Source organism: Eretmochelys imbricata, chromosome 14 (genome assembly GCF_965152235.1).
Source record: "Eretmochelys imbricata isolate rEreImb1 chromosome 14, rEreImb1.hap1, whole genome shotgun sequence".
NCBI lineage: Eukaryota > Metazoa > Chordata > Testudines > Cheloniidae > Eretmochelys > Eretmochelys imbricata.
The window spans coordinates 6633100-6655832 of record NC_135585.1 but is presented as its reverse complement, the minus strand read 5'-3'; the positions used below and the strand labels follow the sequence as shown (position 1 = coordinate 6655832).

The following is a 22733-nucleotide window of genomic DNA, read 5'->3' as shown; positions in this document are numbered from 1 at the left end:
GACCAAAGTGAGTTTTTACTTAGTCTTCTCCTAGAGAATCAGGAAATGGTGTCTGCGTACTTTAAATTAGGAACAGAATGAAAAGAACCTGGTTAAAAGAGACAAAGCAGTACAGATTTAATTGATGTGTTGTGTGTGATGGGTTTAATTTCCGGTGGCAGGGTATTGTTTTAATTACGGTTACCAAGACCCAATTATGCTTTCAATTTTCTTTATATAATCCTGTTAGGACACTTCCTTAGTCTGTTGCTGCTAAATTGTTTTCTTCCCATCATCACCCCAAAGCAAGTCTGGTGGGCCAGGTTTCACACTGTGTACAATTTTCGGGATTATTTTTGCACTTTATTTCACAAAGGTACATTTGTGCTCCCTTCCCAATCCCTATGCTTTGTGAGTAATTAGCTTTCTATTTAAATTTATAAATAAACCAATTTTATTTCAACGGAAAAAATATATGCCAAAGGAACATTATATGATTTGAAATTTAAATCAGTTTACAATGTGTTCTAATATTTATTGCTATTATTATTTTCATTGTGCCGTGCTTGTGGAAATGACACGTGACAGTTAAATAAAAGGACATAATCCATGCCCCATAGAGCTTCCATTCTGAGTCTGTGGTTCTGTAATCTGATCAATGTGGGCAGACTATACTGAATGGAGGGTGCGGTCTGTTCAGGAACAGGGATCTATCTATGCAGATCAGATTGCAGGATCAGGGCCTACTCCTGCAGGCACTTCGGCACAGGAGTAATTTGTCTTACATAAGTACTCCCATTGTCGTCAATCTGATTTCCTGGGTGAATAAAGTTTACTCACATGCTTTAGTGTTTGCAGAACAAGGTCCAAATCTCTCCAGGCCACTTAGCACCTCAATTGTTAAAGGCAGGTAAACCTTTATTTATGTTATTAGTGGATTTTTGTTTCCACCAATTTTGGAATAATCAATCCACACAGGATGTTCATTACATCTCTGCTTTCATCATATTTTTAAAGTTTGGCTTATATTTGATGACAATCACTAGGGATAAAACTATGGAAAACTCCAAAAGACTACAGTGGGTCCAAAAGACTAAATCTTATATGGATTAAGATTTTTTTTTAAATGACAATATTTTAACAATTGAATGTTAATTTATGTTTGTATTTAAATACTCTGATCATTCACAGGCACCAGAATTTCTTCCTCTACATAAAAATAAAGTGTATTCCCAGTCTCCATTTTCAATGAGTTTTAGTTAGAAATATTTAAAGGAGGTGTGAAGGTTCCTTATTCCACTAACGCAGGGAGTGCCATAAAATGCAGAAAACATAGCTGAGAAAAATTACTTGTGCCCCAGTTGACTCTTTCTATGCAGGCACAATTTATTTAACTCCATTTTATTTTTGGAAATAAGGAGAAAAAGTGTGTGTGTGAATGACTGAGTGAAGAGAAATCTTGCAAGGATTAAGTGGTAGTTTATGCATAGGGAAGGTAACTATGGATGGCAAGTTCACTAGAACCTCTATTCCCATGTGTAACATGAATATTCTCCTCAGCCAGGATTTTCAGGCTGAGAGGGTTTGAACGGAGAGGGAGAAATTTGATTTTAAATGTTTCATTGAAACAGAGCAAAATGCTTCCTCACAAAAGGTTGTATGCAGTGCAGTTGTAAGCACTGTTGGTTCCAGGACATTAGAGAGACAAGGTGGGTGAAAACAACGAGAAGTCCTTGTGGCACCTTGGAGACTAACAAATTTATTTGGACATAAGCTTTCGTGGGATATAACCCACTTCATCGGATGCATGGAGTGGAAAATACAGTGAGTGGGTATAAATATACAGCACATGGTACCTGCTACTGTTTTTTCCACTCCATGCATCCGATGAAGTGGGTTATATCCCACGAAAGCTTATGCCCAAATAAATTTGTTAGTCTCCAAGGTGCCACAAGGACTCCTCATTGTTTTTACTGATACGGACTAACACGGCTACCCCTCTGAAACCTGTGACCATGCAAGGTGGGTGAGGTAATATCACAGAAGTTGGTCCAATAGAAGATACTACCTCACCCACTTCGTCCCTTCACAAAAAGAACATTTAAAACAACAACACAAATCACCCTGCTTTCAAATGACTCTCCAGATGAGTGAGACTGTAGGTCTGCTGGAGGTGCAGGGCTAAAGATTTATCCAACACCCAGTAGCAGAAGAGCAGTTCCTGGTTCTGTCTGTGTGGGTCATTGGAAGCAGGAAAAAATATTGCTCCCTTTTGTTGTGTCTGCCCTTAGACACACGAGTGCACGTGTAGACGAATTGTTCTGGAGTGGGCTGGAACGCAATCATAGGCTTCTGAGACTTCTGCTCCACGCATGGGTAGGGCAGTCAGACTGTGGTGGGAGGTGCAGGGCCTCTCTCTCACCCGCTCACACACGTGTCAGGGGCTGTGCAGCGGGGAAGATTAAACATGGCAGGCAGGCAGCAGCAGGAGGCTGCTCTCTGTACACCAGTGAGTGCACCAATCTTTATTTTGGCTTTATGGGGTGTTTGATTTTACACTGACTTTTCCTGGTGGTGGTGTGCCAGCCTCTTTAAACCTGTTGCATTATAGAACTTATTGGCATGAACTGTGAACCTTTGTTTTGTATCTGGGAGGGGGCATAATGTGGCCTAGGAGCTAGATATGGCCTGTGTATCTCTGTACAGTAATGTGTTTGCCTCTGCCAGATCTCTGAAGGTGCAGAGGAGGGCAGAGCGGAAGGTGTGGTTATAGCTGATAAACTCACAATGCGTGTGTGGGTAGCGGGGAGGGTAAGGGGAAGGATAGGGGGAGATTCTAGTCCAAGCATATCTCATGGTTGGTGGATATTTTTTTGTGATGATATATGTATGACTGAGGTGGAATCCAGATCTTGCCTTGTAAGACCTGGTTGCACTAGTGTGGGGAGGGGGTGCAGAGAGTGGCTTCTCTCCCATTCCCACACACCTGTTGAGCAGCAGGGCAGGAAACCCACTCAGCACTCAAGAGCTAGGCCCTGCTACTGCAACATCCTGGACACCGCTATTCTACAGAGCTGTAATCTGCTGGTTAGTGAGTGTTGCCAGGTGCCCAGCTCCTTGTACATGTGCTGCAATGTGCAGCAAGATTTGCATATTGTTTCTTCTCAGAGAAGCAGTAAGGTGTGCCCCACTGTACATTCACCCTGGCACTTCATGAGTCAGCCTGACCTGCACTGCTAAGATGACAGAGGATCCTTACATGAGGCCAGTACTGTCATACCCCTGAGCATGGCAGATAGAGCAGATAGAGAGGGCAGGATTTGGCTTTAGGCCTGTCTACACAGGGGGCTTATTCTGGAATAAGGTAAGGTGTGAATTCAAAATGCAGTCTGGAATAGATATCCACACTGAGAAGTGTTATGGAATAGCTACTCCAGCCGATTTCTGCTGTAGACAAACTGTTAGTTGTGACCCTTAGGTGTCTGGCCAGTTGTCAGTGCAGCGCATGGTGTCATAAAGGATATTTAGGAAAAAAAATCCAGCAACAGAAACCTACTGGGGAAGGATTTCTGTGGTTTGGACCAAATGCTGCAGTCTTTATCCAGGCAAAACCTTAATTGACTCCAGTGAGAGTTTCTCTTGAGTGAGGATATCAGGGTCAGGTCTTGCGATGGTCTGCAGCATTTACCTTATTATTACTTTGCATCTTATCAGTGTGTTCATTCATGTCTCTGGGTGCACATTGTTCACTAAGGTCGAGCACCCCATTAAACTTTTCACATTACACAGCAACCACCAGCCCTTGCTCACCATGAGGAAAACCCTCCCCTGCCGTAATGCATAGGTACACAGAAGGTCAGTAATCTCAGCCCCTGTCAAATTTCCAGAGGGAGGGGTAGCCAGCTACGGACCTCTCCCCACTGAAAATGCCCTTGCTCCAATCTGGAGGGTGTGAAATAAAGGGCAGTCTGAGCATGGAGGTTGGGCTTGAGGCCCTTTGCAGGTAGTAGGGTTTCATGGGTGGAGATTCCCATAGCATTTTCCTATGGATAGATGATCTCTTCCATTCAAAATGACAGTTTCCCCTTTTCAGACCCTGATACCACCAGCATTTCCATAAGAGGCATTTCGTTTTTTGCACCTTAGAGACTAACACATGTATTTGGGCATAAGCTTTTGTGGGCTAAACCCCACTTCATCAGATGCATGGAGTAAAAAACACAATAAGCAGTATATATATTATAGCACATGAAAAGATGGGAGTTGCATTACCAAGTGGGTGGTCAGTGCTAACGAGGCCAATTCAATTAAGGTGGAAGTGGCCTATTCTCATCAGTTGACAAGAAGGGGTGAATATCAAGAGAGGGAAAACTACTTTTGTAGTGCTAATGGTGGCCAAGGCAATCAAGGTGGATTTCCGACAGTTGACAAGAAATATGAGTATCAGCAGAGGGAAAATGACTTTTTGTAGTGACTCATCCACTCCCAGTCTTTATTCATGCCTAATTTGATGGTGTCCAGTTTGCAAATTAATTCCAGTTCTGCAGTTTCTCACTGAAGTCTGTTTTTAAAGTTTTTTTTGTTGAAGAATGGCCACTTTTAAGACTGTTATTCAGTGTCCAGGGAGATTTGAAGTGCTCTCCTACTGGTTTTTGAATGTTACAATTCTTGATCTCTGATTTGCGTCCATTTATTCTTTTGCATAGAGACTGTCTGGTTTGGCCAATGTACATGGCAGAGGGGCATTGCTGATGCATGATGGCATATATCTCATTGGTAGATGTTCAGGTGAATGAGCCCCTGATGGTATGGCTGATATGGTTAGGTCCTATGATGGTGTCCCTTGAATAGATATGTGGACAGAGTTGGCAATGGGGTTTGTTGCAGGGATTGGTTCCTGGGTTAGTGGTTTTTCTTGTGTGGTGCGTGGTTGTTGGTGAGTATTTGCTTCAGGTTCGGGGGCTGTCTGTAAATGAGGACTGGCCTGTCTCCCAAGGTCTGTGAGAGTGAGGGATTGTCCTCTCTGCAACATAAGTTTACAGAACAAAACACCACTAACCGTCAGGCCCTAACTAAAACCTCTCCAGCGCATCATCAAGGATCTACAACCTACTCTGAAGGACGATCCCTCACTCTTACAGATCTTGGGAGACAGGCCAGTCCTTCTCCTCTCTGCTCTCTTAGTTCTGGTCTTGTCTACTCTGGTCAGTTGGATGACAGGTTCATTATGACATCAGAAACCAAGGAAGCAACATCTAATGGGGAATTGTAAATCTTTTTATTTTTGGGGGGGGGGGTTCAGACATGACATTACTAATATTTCAATGGGAAAAAATTGTAAAACCTCATCTTTCAGGCCTTATTTATATATCATATAGGCTACAAACACAGGTTTTTTTTGCCTTCTGCAAGTTACCCTATGTAACGTCCTTTATCTATAGATACTGTGTATGGATGACATTGGATCTAACGAACCAGACAACTACAAGAGAAGTTATTTTATAGTCATGGTTGAAAGAAACAAATTGTATACATGAACTAACTTAACTTGCAGATATAGTGTCTGAGTCTCTGTCTTGCACCTTTAGTAATTTGGACCAGTGCAAAGTGGATGTAAAATGTTACCAAATAAGAATGGTCGTGTTTTTACTCTACTTTGCTCTGGTTTAAATGACTGCATACAGGGCAATAGACAATCTGGCCGATGTGATCAAATGGAATGACTTTAAATCGAGGTGGGGGAAAAAGTTAACTTAGAAAAGAAAAATGTTATAGTGGAAGTCACCAGATGGCACTGTTACAGTTTAACAAGTGTTTTTTTCTTAGCATGTGAGCAAATGTGCAATCTGTTATAGTTTTGTGATGCATGTTCTTTTTGGGGAATCTGTTGCAAATAGCATGTTTACTGTCCACCTTAATCTAAACAGTTAATTCCTGTGGCAGAGTTGCTTCCTGAAAAGTGGCTATTGGTGTTGACACTGGGATTTTTGAAAGAGAGGTTTGCTTGCATGGTGTTTGTGATCACCTTTGTTCCAGGACTGATGTATATAGTATAAATAAAACAAGTCACATTAAGAAAGTGCCACAGATTTCTCCTCCAATGAATAACTAGTAATAGTACTTACTACCCACTTTCATGCTATGAGCTATTAATTAAATAGGGAATTGTGGGAGGGAGTGGGGAGAATTGGGTTAAATTTAAATTAATATAGTAAGAACCAGGGTTTTGCAGAAGAGAAAGTTAATGCCTCAGGAAGTGTTATGGCCCTGTGCAATTTACAGTTTTACTTTTGAGGCACCAGCCAGCTGCTTTGTAATATAACAAATATTCTTTTCTAATTCTCTGAGACAGTATAATTACATGTGTTTTAGATATGATGATGATCCTCAAATGTGTATATGTTATTACAGCACAGTTACCTGTCAGAATGATGCACTGATTATAGCCCAGAGTACAGTGGTACACATTTTACAAGAGCACCAGTTCTCATTTAAGGTCAGTGTTAATCCACCCTCTCACAGGCAACCAATGTAAAAGAATGCATGGTTGCTCAGGCCATGGGGTAAACACAGTTCTTCAGTCTCAGCAAGCTGCATGTGATAGCAATGCACTCCTGAAAGCCTGTCTAAACAGGGAATCATAATCAAGCCTTTTATTCACAAGGGTGCGTGTTACTGTTTGCAAGGTTACTACAGGACAACTAGAAGCACAGCACTGTTAGGTAAAGAATGCAGAAGAGATCTGGAAATGAAAGGGGCAAAAAGTGTTTTTCAAAAAACTTTATTGTAAAACTCAGTATTTTATGTCACTTCCAGACTTCACTAAATACATTATAGAACAAACCAGCAAATCCTGGTTGGAACGCGTTAAGCCTGCTTCTTCTGGGTCTTTTGTGCACATGCATACACGCACGTGCCTGCTCTTGCTATGGACATAAACAGAGACTTATTGTGCAGCCATTTATAGACATTACTGAATCTGTATTGGAAATCCTTGTAAAAAAGTGACAGTAGAACCTCGTTAATCTGCAGAACAGGTAGTTTTCTCTCTCTCTCTCTCTCACACACACACACCCCCTGGCGGCCTCTCCCACTTCTAAACAAGTTTATAATAGCAAAGTGCTGTAGTGAGGTCTCGTATTACTAAGACTTCATTAATTTTACAATTATATTCTACAGTACATTTACCAGCATGCCAGAAGCATTAGCATAAATTAAAAATAAACATTTACAAAAATAAATAAAGTTTTGTGATGCAGTATTGTGTTTGTTCGCTTACTCGCTAATTCACAAAATCTAGTCCTCTACAATGGATCTTCCAGTCATTCATGCAATTTAGCGAGGTTCTGCTGTACATGATAAAGTGCTGAAGGCATATATATTAAAAAAAAAAAAAGAAACAAACTGCAGTACAGGCTCACTAGTTCTCAGGCAGTAACAATAGATTGCTACAGCCACTTTGTTGCAGGAATGTGTTTCTTTTTGGACATTTAAGACAGTTTGAACAAAAACACCTTCCTAAAGAGAGGAGTTCTATACAGAGATTGTCCCACATTTCTATGGCTGATAAAATACATAGCATAGCAGTTAATAGACAGTGCCACTTCCACTTAAATACAGAGAAACATGTCAAGCTGTATGCGTACTTAGAACCAAACAAACTTTTTACTTGTCCCCCTGAGTTGCTGAGTGGCATAAAAATGCATAAAGGAATTTATCAAAATAGGAGTGAGTGAACAGCCAATTTGTTGTCTTTCAGAATTCCCTTCTTTATAGGTAATACAAACAGGAAACACAGTAAGGACCCAGTCCTGCTGTCACTGAAGTGAGTGGCAAAATACTGACTTCAATGGGAACCAGGTACAGTGATGATTTTCTTTCTGTCGTAAAAGACCAGTTATTTGATGCCTACAGAAGCTTACGAACACACTGATTGTATTCTAATAATGTAAACTGGTTCTGGTAATGGCCAAGTGCCTTTACTATTTCGTATTAGCTGTGCTGACTTTATTCATGTTAATTCAGTAGTGCTGCAAAGATTCCTTTATGTGCAGCTGTGGTAAGTGAAAGTTGCAGATATGTTTGGGTGCTAATCATACAGGACCAGATTCCCAGCTAGTGCTATTCAGTGGAGCTATATCAGTTTACACCAGCTGAGGATATGACCTACAGTTTATTAAAAGATGGATAGTCTCTTGCATTCAGTCTACCACAGAATAATTTTAAGAGCATAGTTGTCTAAGACCACCATAATAAAAATCAGGCCACATTCACAACAACCTGTGATTTTAAAAACAAAAATCAAACTGAGTTTACAAGATCGGCCTTGAAAGGATTGGTGCAAAGGAGGTAAAAAGGTTTTCTGCTAAATCAGATATTTTCTCTCCAATTCAAATTATTTATCTGATAGCCTTTAACAATCCTAGAATAACTTAAAATAATAAATACTGGTTTAAATTAAAGACAATACATCTTGCTATCAACAGGAAACGATTTGTAGGATGCTAGTTTGTAAAGAAATAACTTTATAGTGAAATATCTGCAGTAATAACTGGCCATAAAAATAAGTGGTAACCTCTAACTTCCCAGCATTTACAAAATTCAAGTTAACTAAAAACCAATTGACTACTAATTCTACTTTAACTAATTAGCCTACCCTATTGTCCTTATGTCGCCTTACAATGATCTGAAACAAGAGTCCATGTTCTTCTGATAGAAAACTCAAGAGTTCAAATTACTTATATTTAAATAATTTCTTCTGCATTATTTATTCTGTGACTGAATAAGATTTACAGTTGGGGAAGCCTGCGAGGCAATCAAAGATTGTGACTTAATAGATTTAGTTGTATGGTCCACTTTGGATTTTCATCCATACAACCTTATGTTTTCCACTTAAGAGCAGTTGAACTTCAGGTATGCATGTCATGTATTAGAAAAGCAGAAATGTGAACCACATCTCTTCATGCGGGACAGGAGTATTCTTATGTAGCTAGCAATGCGTGGACATCTCATATGGAACCTACCATTGCTGGTTTAAAAAAATAAAAGCAATCTTTCCAGAAGAATAGTTGTTGATGGCAACTTTTTCACATTAAGATTTTGCATTCCCTTTGAAGTTTAGTTTTAGAACATGGAGCAGAGCGGACTTGTTTTTCCCAGATTTAACACAGAGTGTATTGATTTATAAGGACCAACTTTTTTATGCTATGCTGTCACAGCTTTATACTGAATCATCTGTTTTTCCAAGATCCATTTCAATAAAGTCATCTGGTATGTCTTCTAAAGCTTCCGATGCATTTCCTTCTACACCCTGCTTCTGACCTTGACACAGGACTGCCTTGCACGGTCTTACTAAGGACAGAAACACAGCTCCCAGTATCATGCCAGCAGCACAGGAGTAGAAGGCTGATCTGTAGTTCTGTGTCACGTCCACTAGCACACCTATGGAGGAAGCATTTTAAATCTATTAAAAATAATCACATCTCACGCTTGTCCACCATTTTTCTGTCCATCCCATTACCTCAAAAACACCCCCCTCCCAACTTTTCAATATAGTTGCCACTGTATTTGTATGAAGAAAAGGAGGACTTGTGGCACCTTAGAGACTAATCAATTTGAGCATGAGCTTTCGTGAGCTACAGCTCACTTCATCGGATGCATATGAAGTGAGCTGTAGCTCACGAAAGCTTATGCTCAAATAAATTGATTAGTCTCTAAGGTGCCACAAGTCCTCCTTTTCTTTTTGCGAATACAGACTAACACGGCTGTTACTCTGAAACCTGTATTTGTATGATATTGCAAGTTGAAGATAGTTAGGTACTGGTAATCAGCTAACCATTACGGGTACCTTTTTAAGCCTTAAAATATCAAGGGTTAACTTACTACATATTTAACTGATATCTGCCCATACAGCACTGACTTATTTTGCAGGGTGTATGGCTAGAAGGCACTGTATAAATGAGTTGTTTACATGTGTATATTTCATTAAAACCCAGAAAGAATGCCAGTTTTAGGATTCTAACTGGAACAGGCTAGCCGTGCAATATTTTCCTTCCTTGAGGCTCTTCTATAGAGGATGCCTCATGTCCAAGACACTGCAGTGCTGCATTTCTGCATTGCAGCAACCTTCTTTCCAGCTCAAGAGGGCTGGATGGGACATCATTACTTGGAGCCTACCACTATTGCTCCTAGTTCAGTCAGAAAGGTTGTTATAAGGTATTCTCACCTTCCCACCCAGGCACAGGAGTAACACTAACCACAGGCCTAACCCATTGCAACATGGTTATTAGGAAGAGGCATCAATAAGAGTAGCTGATTTCAGCTATTCAAAAAAAGGTACGTATTTTAAAGTTACCTGCAAGGGGTGGTCCAGCCAACCCAGCTAAACTCTGAATGAACACATACACTCCAGCTGCAGAAGACATCCTGTCAATACCAGCCACATCATCTTCGGCTAACATTGGAATGTGTGTGCCCGCTACAGTTCCAAGCATGAACCCAAAAAATATGCTACATATCATCAATCCCCAAAATTCATAGGCAAGAGGGAAGGCAAAGAGAGCTATGGAGAGCAGAATGACACATATGAGTTCAATGTAAATCTTGCGGATAGGCTTCTTGTTGAGGAGCCAACCGGCGCTAATTCTTCCAAAGACTTCAGCAATGGCCATTGCAGACAATATGTATGCAGAACGATCCTTGTCGATACCAAGACTGATGCTGAGAGGAATGATGTAGAGTGATGGAGCAAAGAATCCCAGAGTAGCAAATAGACCAAAAAGTGCATAACAAATAAAGCCGTGGTCTTTCATCACAGAAAAGTCCAGTAGTTGGATTTTTGGTTCTTTAGGGGAGCTGCTAGCTTCAACAAGCATCTTTATGGTTTCCTTTGGTTCTTCACTTTTCAGCTCTGCTTTGGTGTTTCCAGGCACACTGCTGGGTGAGGTAGATACTTCTACTCCTGAGTCAATTGAATCTATTGAGGTGCGTGTTTGCTCATTTTCAAGCATGTACTTAGTCTCTGTATGCTCTTCTGTTGGCAATACTTTCACTTCTTCCTGTGCTTGGATAATAATAGGTCGCAGCAGTGATCCACAGATGACAATGCCTAACTGTAGCACTCCAACTATCAGGAGACTGTATCTCCAACCAATCTGCTCCTTCAAAGAGGTGATAGCTGGGGAAATGGGGAGCAGAGAAGAAATTATTAAAAACAGGAAGCCTCTAATTTTTTTTTTAAATTACACACAAAAAAATCAAAGTTATTGGATCAAACTCTGCTGCAATAGGTCCAAGGTGTCTCAAATTAGGCTCCTAAAAAACTAATGGCCACTTTTGAAAGCATAGACTTACGTGACTTGCTCAAGATCACTCACTGGCTCACTATCAGAATTCCAGATTCCCAGTTTTAGGCTTCTTCTACATTGGCTAGTATTTAGAGTCTGACGTGTAGTAACTATGGGATTTCCCTTCTCTTCTCTGGTAAACAGTCTTTTCAGACATTTCTTAACTGGCATGGGCTGGCAGGCACTTTGACCAGCAGGGAGCAACTAGGTATTATTTTTAATGAGTGTGTGTGAACTCTGTTTTAAAGTTTCCTTTCCTATCTGACCCCATCCTGAAGCCAGTCAGTAAGGGGGACGTTTTTTTTCTATTCAAACTGTGTGCTGGTGCTTACATACAAGCCTTTCATTACAAGGGTTTCTTTAACTGAAAATGGGTATTTTGCATTAGTTGAAGGCACACCAGTAGACTATTATCTGATCAGTAGAGAAATGGCAGGTTTCTTCTACTAGCACTTTTTTCAGAATAGCTAAATGAGAGGAAGCAAAGATGATGGGGAGTGGGTTTCCAGAAAGTACAGTACTAGAAAAAGCTTGTCTGCTTATGGAATTCTAGGAAGGTCTCATGCAATTCAATCTCTCAAGACCTTGGGGTTAGGTTTCACATGACACATACTCTGAAAGATTAGTGAAGACAGAGCTTGAGGTTAACTCCATGTTACAGCCCATGCTATAAAGTAGCCATGGTAACTACCCTGCCTTATTTTTAGCTTGCCAGAGCTGTACAGGGAACCTACCAGATGGTGTAACAGTGTAGTTTACCCTATTTGGCCAGCACAGACTGAGACTAAAAAGCCAAGCCTCTCCCCCGACATTGATTTTTTTTTTTTTGGCCAATAACAGGGGCAGATTGTTTCCCTATGATGTAACACCATGCAGGAGATGGGTTCCCCTTGCAGTTTTCTTCTGCATTCTTCTCAGGCAGAGAAAGGCAGCAGAAGGCTAGGGCTACTTGTCCAGAGACCTTGTATCTCCTGGGAGCTCTGGGTTCCTGGCACACCCCCACAAACTCCAACTTCAGTGAAAGTTAATAAGACATGTCATTGTCTTGTGACCAGAATAACTAGGATCTAAACTTAACACTATGCAGGAGAAACGCATTTAAGCGGTCTATCCAAAAATTCCACTGGGACTAATTTTGAAGTCCTTACTCAGGCAACGTCTTCAAAAGGAGTTTTACCCTAGTAAGGACAGCACTGGCCCAGTAACTACAAGTGTCAATGAAATCAATATAGTTGTGATTAAGGTGTCAGCTTATGTAAGAATCGGGCTCTAATTTGATTGGTAGGAGGATCACAGAATGTATTACTTACGTACACTTGTGTTTACAATATTTTGGTCTATATACCTGGTGCAAAAGAGAAGACAGCAAAACATTCTCCTGTGGACGCCACTGCAGTGACCAGTGAACGCCGTTTGTCAAAATACTGTGACAAAATGGTGACAGTCGGGAGGAAAGACAGACAGTATCCCAAGCCTGTGAATAAATGTCAAAAATTTTCATGACAATGGGGAAGGAAGCAAGCTGGATGCGAATGCCAGCTTTCCTGGTGGTGAAATTATGGTATCAGTTCTGCCAACTAAGTAACTCACCTAGGGAAAAACAGAATGACCGACCATGGCCAAGACCCACTAAATCAGAGGTGGGCAGACTACGGCCTGCAGGCCACATCCAGCCTGCGGGACTGTCCTGCCTGGCCCCTGAGCGGGGAGGCTAGCCCCCCGACTCCTCCCACCCTGTCCCCTGTAGGCAGCGCTCAGGCCCACCGCTCCTACTGGGCAGTGTGCGGAGCGCAGCTGGCTCTGGCCGGGTGGCGCGGCTGCGAGCTCCTGCTGCTCTGAGCAGCATGGTAAGGGAGTGGGGGGTTCTGGGGGGCAGTCAGGGAGCAGGGGACGGTTGGATGGGGTGGCGGTTCTGGGGGTGGGGGCGGTCAGGGGATGGGAAACAGGGAGGGTTGGGAGTCCCAAGGGGCCAGGATCCCGGGGCGGGCAATTGGGGCGATGGGTCCCAGGAGGGGGCGGTCAGGGGATGAGGAGCAGAGGGTGGGAGTCCTGGTGGGGCTGTCAGGGGGGTTGGATAGGGGGCTGGGTTCCTAGGAGGGGGCAGTCAGGGGACAAGGAGCACAGGGGGGGGGGTGTTGGAGGTTCTGAGGGGGGCAGGAAGTGGGAGGGGGCAGGGGCCAGGCTGTGTGCGGAGGCATAGCCTTCCCTACCCAGCCCTCCCTACAGTTGTGCAACGCTGATGTGGCCCTCGGGCCAAAAAGTTTGCCCACCCCTGCACTAGATCCTGCTTCCTACTCTCAAATAACTGGGAATTTCCAGTTGGAATTTCCAAGGATCATTTATTTAGTTACTGGTTTGTGTCTCTGGTGCTCATCACCCTAGTGTCAGAGCACTTCCTGGACAATAGCTTTATCTTTAAAACACCCTGGCCATGTTGGCAAGTATCATTATCCCCAATTTACAGATGGAGAACTGAGCTACAGGGAGATTCAAGGGCTCAATCCTGGTAAGGTGCTGAGCACCTTCAGCTTCCACTGAAGTCATAGGTATGGCCCTACCAAATTCACGGCCGTGAAAAATGTGTCATGGACCATGAAATCTGGTCTCCCCCCTGTGAAATCTGGTCTTGTGTGCTTTGACCCTGTACTACACAGATTTGATGAGGGAGACCAGCGTTTCTCAAACTAGGGGTCCTGACCCAAAAGGGAGTTGCGGGGAAGAGGGGTCGCAGTATTGTGACCCTTACTTCTGTGCTGCCTTCAGAGCTGGGTGGTTGGAGAGTAGCAGCTGCTGGCCAGGCCCCAGCTCTGAAGGCAGCGCCCCGCCAGCCGCAGCACAGAAGTAAGGGTGGCAACACCATACCAGGCCATCCTTACTTCTGCGCTGCTGCTGGCGACGGCTCTGCCTTCAGAGCTGGGCTCCCAGCCAGCAGCCGCTGTTTTCCAGCTGCCCAGCTCTGAAGGCAGCGATGCCATCAGCAGCAGCACAGAAGTAGCAACCCCCCTACCATAACCTTGTTCCCAGCCCCCCCGCCCCAACTCCTTTTTAGGTTGGGATCCCTACAATTACAGCAGTGAAATTTCAGATTTAAATAGCTCAAATCATGAAATTTATGATTTTTAAAATCTTATGACCATGAAATTGACCACATTTGACTGTGAATTTGGTAGCGTCCTAGTCATAGGGACTTGACAGTGGTCAGCACATCTACAGGATTATTTGACAATTTTCAGGATCAAGCCACAGGTGACCTGGCCTAGGTAACACACACGAAGTGTGAGGCAGAGGCAGGAAATCAAACCCAGATCTCCAGAGTCCCAGTTCAGTGACTTAACCACAAGCTCATCCTCTCTCTCTGGAAAGGGAAATAATTTCAGAAGCGTCTGGAATGAGACTCTTCACAGCAAGGCAAGTGACTTCGGTGTGATAACAATACTCAGAAATCTTCCAGAAGATTGTGTGTGTGCACGCACGTACGTACACACACACACACACACACACACACTATATATATATATTTTGCAACCTAAATATCCTCTTTGCAAAGCTAAGTGATGGCTTTTCTACATGCACAAAAACTGAATTTTATATATCAAGTGTACACATCGGTTTGGAAAACAAACATTGATGCCTAGGAGATCATAAAATGCAGTATGCCCCCTTGATATTCCCCCCCCGCAAAACAAACAAACCAGGCAAGAGTTCTGTGGGAGAGTTAGAAAAGAAATCAGTTTTGAAGTGACTGACACAGGCAGTCTTTGTGAAAGAAATGGGTTTTAAGGAGAAATATGAAGAGGCGAGATGGTTTGTTGAATGAGAAATGGGAGATGGTTCCAAGTGTAGGTGGCAGCCTGAAACAACAACAACAACAAGAAACAGAATTGGCAAATGATAAAAGAGGAACAACAAGGAAGCAGGACTGGGAGGAGCATAAGGAGTAAGACAAAGAGTCATTAAACAAAAACAAAAACCAAAAACAAACAAAAAAAAAAACAAAACACACACAAAAAAACGCAAGCCAGTTTAGGATAAGGGAATCCTAAATTGTGTTTGCTGGAAACTTCACCAGTAGACGGAGTATCTGAGAGATGTGGAAGTAACTCACCAGAAATTAGGCCAATTGTGATATACATCTCGACAACTGTGCGTGCAAAGGAGGCTGTGACCATTCCAATACTGATCAGTATACCTCCGACCATCACCACAAGACCATGACCAAAACGATTACTCAGGACTGTAGACAAAGGAGCTGCATTGGTGGGGGACAAAAGTGCATAAAGCATGACAGTAATTTGCAGAACGCCTGTTGTCTCTGATCTCTTCTCCCCATTTTCTCCTTTTATCCTTCTAGTCACTCTGACACTCTTCTTTGCTCCATGCCAGTCTACGCCCACACCCTTGCCACTCTATCTGCCCTTCCCCAAGCATTTTCTACCCAGCAAGAAATCTTGCAGCCTGAAATAAATACTGTAGCTGAAATCTTGTCCCCACTGAAGTCAAAACTCCCACTTCAATGGGGCCACAATTTCACCTTTAGTGCTTTTATAGCACTTACTAGCTATATATGGCAAGTCACTTTACAAAAGTTGGGTGCTCATTGTTATCTATCCCTCACGTTTACGGAAACTGAGATAGATCTTAAGTGACTTGTCAAAGCTCACACAAGAAGTCAGAAGCAGAGACATGTACAAAGCCCAGTTCATCCCAGGCCCCATCTGTGGTGGTTCAGAATGAGAATGAAGAAGTGAGTTGTGGAAATAGCAGAGACTAAGAAAGGGAACTGATGAGTAGAGTGTGGGATGGGACGTTGAATGACTTACCCCCTCGTTTCCTTGCTCTTTATGGTTCGTGATAGCGGGATATGCAGGCTATCAACCATAGATAGCTCAGAGGAGGAGAGAGTATATATACACTAAGTGATGTGAATGTGTGTAGATCCCAATATGTATACGGGTGCAACAGTAACATGAACACAGACCCTTAATTTTCAAACTGAACATGTACTGTGCACTTACCTGTGAAAGTTAGTACAAACACACATATTGAAATGATCCACGATATCTTGCTGTTCGTTTCATCAAAGCTTTCCATCAAATCATTAAAGAAGACTCCAAATGATTTTATAATACCATATGTAAGTGCTTCCACAACAAAGAAAGCAAAAGCAACAGTCCATCCCCATCCTCCATCAGGCACTTTAGTATAAACATTTGGGGTGGTGCATGACATTTTTATAGTGTTGACAGTCATTCTTAATCTGGAATAGAGGGAAAAAAATAAGACTTTTTAAATTCATTTTTTACAAAGCCTAATAATTGTAACATCACATAAAAAAAATATTGGGGAGGAGAGTCCCTTTCTCGTTCTGCTGCTGTGAGATTAAATACAGGGGACTCAGGTAGAAGTTTCTCTTTTCTATGATGAGATGGGAGTGGTTTGTCAGTGGGCCCTTTGAATCAAGAACCAGAAACTCATCACTCAGCATCAGGACAAGCTGTCCCAATCAGCAAAACCAGTGATTAAAAGCAGTCATCTGAGTTAAATGCGAGATACAATTCATGAAAAAATAAATAAATCCACAGGAGAGCCCCAGAGGGCTCATGAAATGACACAGACTTCAGAACAATGCCCCAACAATCAAGTTTTTCTAACTTGCTGACATTGAATGAAAAGTAAAGTAGTAGCGGGAGGCTGAGACTTCCATCTTGCACTTCCTCAAGGACCTCTGCTGTCACAGTCCAAAGCTCCAACTCAGCTCTACATGGTTTCTGCAGAGCTGGTTAGTTACGTAAATCAGCTAGAAGCTTTTTTTTCCTGTGGCTTTTAAAGCCATTAAATGCTTTCCTGAGCACTCACAGGGGCTGCTAAGATTCAAGGAAAGAGAGTGGAGTGGCTTGGATCATCAAAGACATAAGACAGGGAAAAAAACCAACCAACCAACCAAACCCTCTGTTCCCTTCACCTCTCCTTCAAGTAGCCAAGATGAATTTGGAGGTGGGTGCAGCCCCTAGTGGTTCTTGGGGCTAGGAAACATTGGTCTATTCTGAAGCTTTTCCCCTGGAAACAAGGATTTGTTAGGATCAGTTTGTCTGATGCTGAGGAAGTTAAAGGTGACCTGCAAAACAGACAGACCAAATTGCTTCAGCATGATGGGCTGAACACTTACAGCAATAATAAAGGAAGGCACTGAACACATTATAAAGGAAAACCACGTGTCCCCTTACCATAAGTCTCAATCATGACGACATGCCAGAGATTGCTGATTAGTGCTCAGTGAAACACCCAATCATGCATCTGGTGACTTCACGCTCACCACTAATCTAGTCTGCAGGCTAGGACTGGCACACACATGTAAATAAGTCCTATTGTTAACAACACTGCTTGGTTTTCTGGAGTATTTTAATACCCTACAGGATATTAAGCTAGGCCCAAATCATCCTGGTGTAACTCTATTGATGTCAGTGGAGTTACACCAGGGATAAATGAGGCAGATTAGTTTTTAAAAGTACTGCAATACTATGTCGAAAAACAAATCAACAGAAAAAGACCCCCAAATCCACACAACCCAGGGTTAATCTTAGTGCTTTCTGAAAACTGGCCTTGTAGTGGGTATGACGGCACCAAGAGGACTCATGGAGTCCCTGTTGCCAGCTAACCAGAGTAGGTCAAAACTCCATTTTATTTTGTAAGCCTTCAACATACACAAGTGCAAAGGGTCATTTCTCTTTCTGGGCACCTTATAGACTAACAGACATATAATACATGCATCAGATGAAGTGGATATTCACCCACAAAAGCTTATGCTCCAATACGTCTGTTAGTCTATAAGGTGCCACGGGACTCTGCTGCTTTTACAGATCCAGACCAACACGGCTACCCTTCTGATACTTCTCTTTCTGGAGCTCCCAGTAAAAACCAAGGCCCTGTGTCACAATAAGCATCCCACTAGCTGAGGAGGGCTAAGGCCTGTGCTTCTGAGTAGGATGGACAGAGAGGTATGAGAGACATCATGATCTACACTGCTTGAAGGCATCCTGTCACCCACCTGCTGTGTGACCTTGAGCAAGTCACCTCTCTCTCTGCTTATTTCCCCTCCCACCCTGTCTCTGTCTTTTCTGGTTAGGACTTGTCTATACTATGGAGGCTACAGCACCGTAGCTATGCCTCTGTAACCCCAGAGCGTAGATGGATGCTACAGTGATGGACGGGGGTTTTCCATCACGGTAGGAACTCTACCTCCCCAGTGATAGCTAGGTTGATGGAAGCATTCTTCTGTCAACCCAGCTCAGGGGTGGACAAACTACGGCCCAGGGCTGCATCCGGCTCTCCAGATGTTTTAATCTGGCCCTTGAACTCCCGCGGGGGAGCGGAGTCTGGGGCTTCTTCCACTCTGTGCGGCTTCTGGAAGCAGCGGCATGTCCCCTCTCTGGCTCCTATACATAGAGGCGCCAGGGGGCTCTGCACGTTGCCCCCGCCCCAAGCACTGCCCCCGCAGCTGCAATTGGCCAGGAACCATGGCCAATGGGAGCTGCAGGGGCGGAACCGGCAGACAGGGCAGCTTGCCTGGCCACGCCTCCGCATAGGAGCCGGATGAGGGACATGCCAGTGCTTCTGGGAGCTGCTTGAGGTAAGTGCCGCCTGGAGCCTGCACCCTGACCCTCTCCCATGCCCCAACCCCCTGCCCCGCCCTGATCCCCCTCCTGCCCTTGAACTCCTTAGTCCCAGCCCAGAGCATCCTCTTGCACCCCCAACCCCTCATCCCCAGCCCCACCCCAGAACCCACACCCCAACCCCCAATTTTGTGAGCATTCATGGCCCACCGTACAATTTCCATACCCAGATGTGGCCCTCGGACCAAAAAAGTTTGCCCACCCCGACCTAGCTGCATCTACCTCAGCGGTTAGGAGCGATGAAGCTATGTCAATTTACAGCTTAAGTACAGACAATGCATTAAATTGTAAATTCTCTAGGATGTGAACTCTCTTACTATGTACATCTTACTGTATAATGCTCAGAACAATGGGACCCTCTAGGTGCTACAACACACTAACCCTAACCTTGGATCTTGAACTATTCCCAGCTGGTTGCTTTATCCCTGGTCTGCTATTCCTCCCCCCTCCCCCCCCAAATCTTTACACAATAATGTTTTCCTTCCCCAATTTTCTACCTGAGTTGCTTGAAGGCATCCATAAAGATTTATTTGGGAAAAGCCCAAGGTATCTGTTAGGTCTTGTATGCTAATTTCAGCTTAAATTTAGAGTTCAAGGTTTAATTTCAAACAGAGATACTGACACACCCTTTAAGTGTAACAGAAATCTGTATGTATGGAATACTCTGCTAGATTGTGGGTCTATTCATTAAAAGCTGTTCCATTCTATCATGTCAATACTCATTCAGAACATGCACTTAGGTATATTCAAATGCACTTCAAGATTCCTTATGGAAAGGATGGCAAAAGCTGCTGCAGGGCATTTGATACAAGTCACTAATCGATTTACAAGATCTAGTTTTTTAACTATGCTTAAGAATTTACAGTTTTGCTACTTGAAGCGAGTCCCATAGGGATAACACTTACTAATGGAAGCTGAAGAGTAAGCCTGGGGTAGGAGGCATGTTGTCTACACAAATTCTAACTTTTCCTACTTGGGTGAAGAGACTGCAGAAGGGCAGGTTTGTGCTGAAAGACTTGGTGACTTAAAGAAAATGACCTGCCTTCTTTGGTTAAGCACAACGGGTCAAATCCATACATGTTGTAACTCCATAAGTACACTTAGTGACTATACACACAAAGACTAAATTCCTCAGAGCTAGCTAGAAATGGCAATTAATAATTCTGTATTTCCAGCAGTCGCCCTAATATGCTATTTGATTTCTGAACAGAAGACAGTCAATGCCTAGAGTAGTTCACAATTAGGGAAACTGGATCATGTATTTCAGAGATGCTATAGCACATCTCTTGTGGAAAGTGTCTTTCACATTGATGCTGTGTTGAAGAAACAGATATATTGTTGTTTTTTGTAAAGGTGTTGTACAAAGTTACTGTATATATTTTCCTATCATACTGCTGTTCTCATTTAAATCCAGCCAGAGAAAACTGGTTGAAGATACTTGTTCTCAGAGGGCACTATATCAAACAACAGCAGCATCCTAAACCTTCTGTAAAATGGGGATTGGGAACAGGAACTGAAAACGAACCTTAATAACTTAGGGCAAACTTCTGCTGTCTAGCCACTCAGTGGAGAGAATGCGGGCATGCCGGTCTTCCCCCTTCAACAGAATCTCAGATCCACCTGGCAGATTTTACCAACATTGTGTCCTCCCAAAGCATGCAGAACCCTCCCTGCTCCGGATCTCAATGCTGCTTCATCTGTTCTCCAAAGGCACGGAGGACCCCCTCCAAAGTGGACCTCAGCACCCTGATTCAACAAAGCATTGGATGATGTGTTCCAGTCCATTCAGCATTTAAACCAGTGCTGATGTCCCACTGACCTCAGGGAGACTTAAACAGACTTCAATGCTTTGTTGACCAAGAACGGGGTTGAGCATGTGCTTAGCTTTATGGCTCTCCTTTGCTGATTTGGAACTTGACCTCAGGAGAAAGCAGATCGTTAGCGTCCAAATCTTCCTTCAAAGTTTTTTTTAAAAGACTCTTGGTCCTTCAGCAGTGGGGGCCCTAGGGATACAGACCAGTGTGCAAATCTGTGGCACGCCAAATGTCATAAAAAACTGAAGAAATGAGCGAGAGACACTAAAAGATAAGCAATTTTGAAATATACAGCCAAGCAAGTGCCTTTAAAAGCAAAAACAAAAAAAACAAAAAAAAAACTATCGATCGAGAAGGACCACGGCAAAAATTATCTGGGTGCAAAATCATCAATCATCATCCCCTCGTGGTTCCTAAGTGGTGTAGGGAAAAGAAGTGCGGGGGCAGACGTCCGGCATCACTTTCTGAAGGTTTAAGCAGCCCGGTGACCGCGGGCTGCAGTGCTGGCGAGGGCAGCCAGCTGTTCCCCGGACACACGGATGCTCCTAGGTACAGACATAAGGAAACGGGCACAAGGCAACAAACTTTTAAGCATGAATCTCACTTACCAGGTTTGCTGCTGCTGGGGGAGGAGGAGGAGGCGGCAGGACCCCCCCCCCCCGAGCCACAGCGGGGTGCAGGCGAGCTCAGCGGCGCATCAGCAGCATGGTGAGGGGGCTGGCTGGAGCAGGGGGGGAAGGGGCTGGGGCAGGCAGCCGGCCAGGGACCCCGGTGCAGGGCTGTGGCTGGAGAAGGGGGGGGAGGTAGGAGGCGCTAGCCCCACTGAGCAGGGCTAGGGGGTCTGTGCCCGGCTGCTCCCAGCCCCCCGCGCCGGGCTGCCCCCCCAGCGCCTTGCTCCGGCGGGTCCCGCCCGTGCCCGGCTGCCCGAGTGCCCGTGCGGCGGGGGCCCTGCTCCTGCCCGGGCGGCGGCGGCGGCAGCTGTCCCCCCTCCGCTCGCGTCCCGGCTTTATATAGACCGGCTCGAGCCGGTCTCTGCCGGCGGACCCGGCGCGCGCGGCAGCTCAGCAGCGCCATGTGCGCGCCGGGCCCGGCTTGCGGCCGCCGCCGCCGCTCCAGCCCCGCGTGCGCTGCAGGCAGGGGGGGGTGCGCGGGGGTGCGCGCCGGGGAGGAGGGGCCGGGGGGGAGGGGCTGCCGCCCAGAGTCAGTGTGCGTGGGCGGGGTGGGGGTGGCCCTTCGTCATCGTCCTGGGTCTGCCGCTGTCACCCCAGGGTGACCCTCCCCTCCCCCAAATACCCCACACCCGAGGGGGTGGCCCTCCTCCCCTGATACCTTGACTCTTTCCCCCCCCTCCCCTGCCCAGAGCCAACGGGTGTCCTGCCTCTGCGGTGCACGCCCCCGGGGTGTCCCTCTTCCTCCCCCAATGCCCCGGGGGGTGCCGCTCCTCACAATCCCCAGGCCCTGCCCCCCACACCCAGAGACCCTTGATCCTTTGCATTTCCCCACTCCTCTTCAGCTACTAGCCCAGACCTGGGAGAGGGCGTCCCCCCTTCACTGGGGGCGCGGGGTGGTGATGGCCCTTCTGCCCCCCGTCCCGTGCACAAGCCAGGGGATGCTCTCCCGCAAGAGCATCGGACGCGGTGCCCGGGGAGGCCGCCCAAGGTAACAAGGCCGAGCGAGGGCAGAGGCGCAGCCGGCCCTGCGACAGCCGCACGCAGGGCTGTGGTTTGGCCAGCCGTGCACTCTGCTGGCCTTCAAAACCAGCCTCGCCAGAAGAGGGGCTGCAAGGAAGGCTGTTTTTTCTGCTCCTTCCAATAGCACCGATGAGGCCATTATGATTGGGAATGGGACCCGCCGGCTTGCTTGCGGGTGGGAAGACGTGAGGGGAGCGGGGGGCAGCCGTGCATTTCACCGTACTGCGACCGGGG

The 22733-nt window shown here is 44.9% G+C and overlaps 2 protein-coding genes across 3 annotated transcripts in view; one reads left to right on the top strand and one right to left on the bottom strand.

The window, feature by feature from the left end:
- The first annotated feature begins 2449 nt into the window (after positions 1 to 2449).
- The window catches only part of ARSG (arylsulfatase G), an 83783-nt gene continuing 63499 nt past the window's right edge, over positions 2450 to 22733 (top strand). The window contains exon 1 of one of the 2 annotated variants that reach the window (XM_077833878.1): positions 2450 to 2488. The gene's annotated coding sequence lies outside the window, so the exon portion shown is untranslated. Of the gene's footprint in view, positions 2489 to 6924; positions 7840 to 22733 lie in introns of those variants that run through there. The other variant, XM_077833877.1, reaches the window with a different exon arrangement.
- On the bottom strand, positions 7834 to 21772 carry SLC16A6 (solute carrier family 16 member 6). The gene is made up of 6 exons (XM_077833881.1): positions 21417 to 21772; positions 16340 to 16581; positions 15430 to 15573; positions 12670 to 12798; positions 10334 to 11155; positions 7834 to 9420 (listed from the first exon to the last, which is right to left on the bottom strand). Exons 2-6 carry the CDS (start codon positions 16572 to 16574, stop codon positions 9200 to 9202), a joined length of 1551 nt encoding a protein of 516 aa, XP_077690007.1. The 5' UTR covers positions 16575 to 16581; positions 21417 to 21772; the 3' UTR covers positions 7834 to 9199.

Excerpts from the sequence above, each read along its gene's own strand:
- SLC16A6 (XM_077833881.1), bottom strand. The coding sequence starts at position 16,574 with ATGACTGTCAACACTATAAAAATGTCATGCACCACCCCAAATGTTTAT. Across the intron at positions 12,799-15,429 it reads CACAATTGGCCTAATTTCTG|GCTTGGGATACTGTCTGTCT; the intron begins GTGAGTTACTTC and ends ATTTATTCACAG. Across the intron at positions 11,156-12,669 it reads TGTCTTCTCTTTTGCACCAG|CTATCACCTCTTTGAAGGAG; the intron begins GTATATAGACCA and ends CCATTTCCCCAG.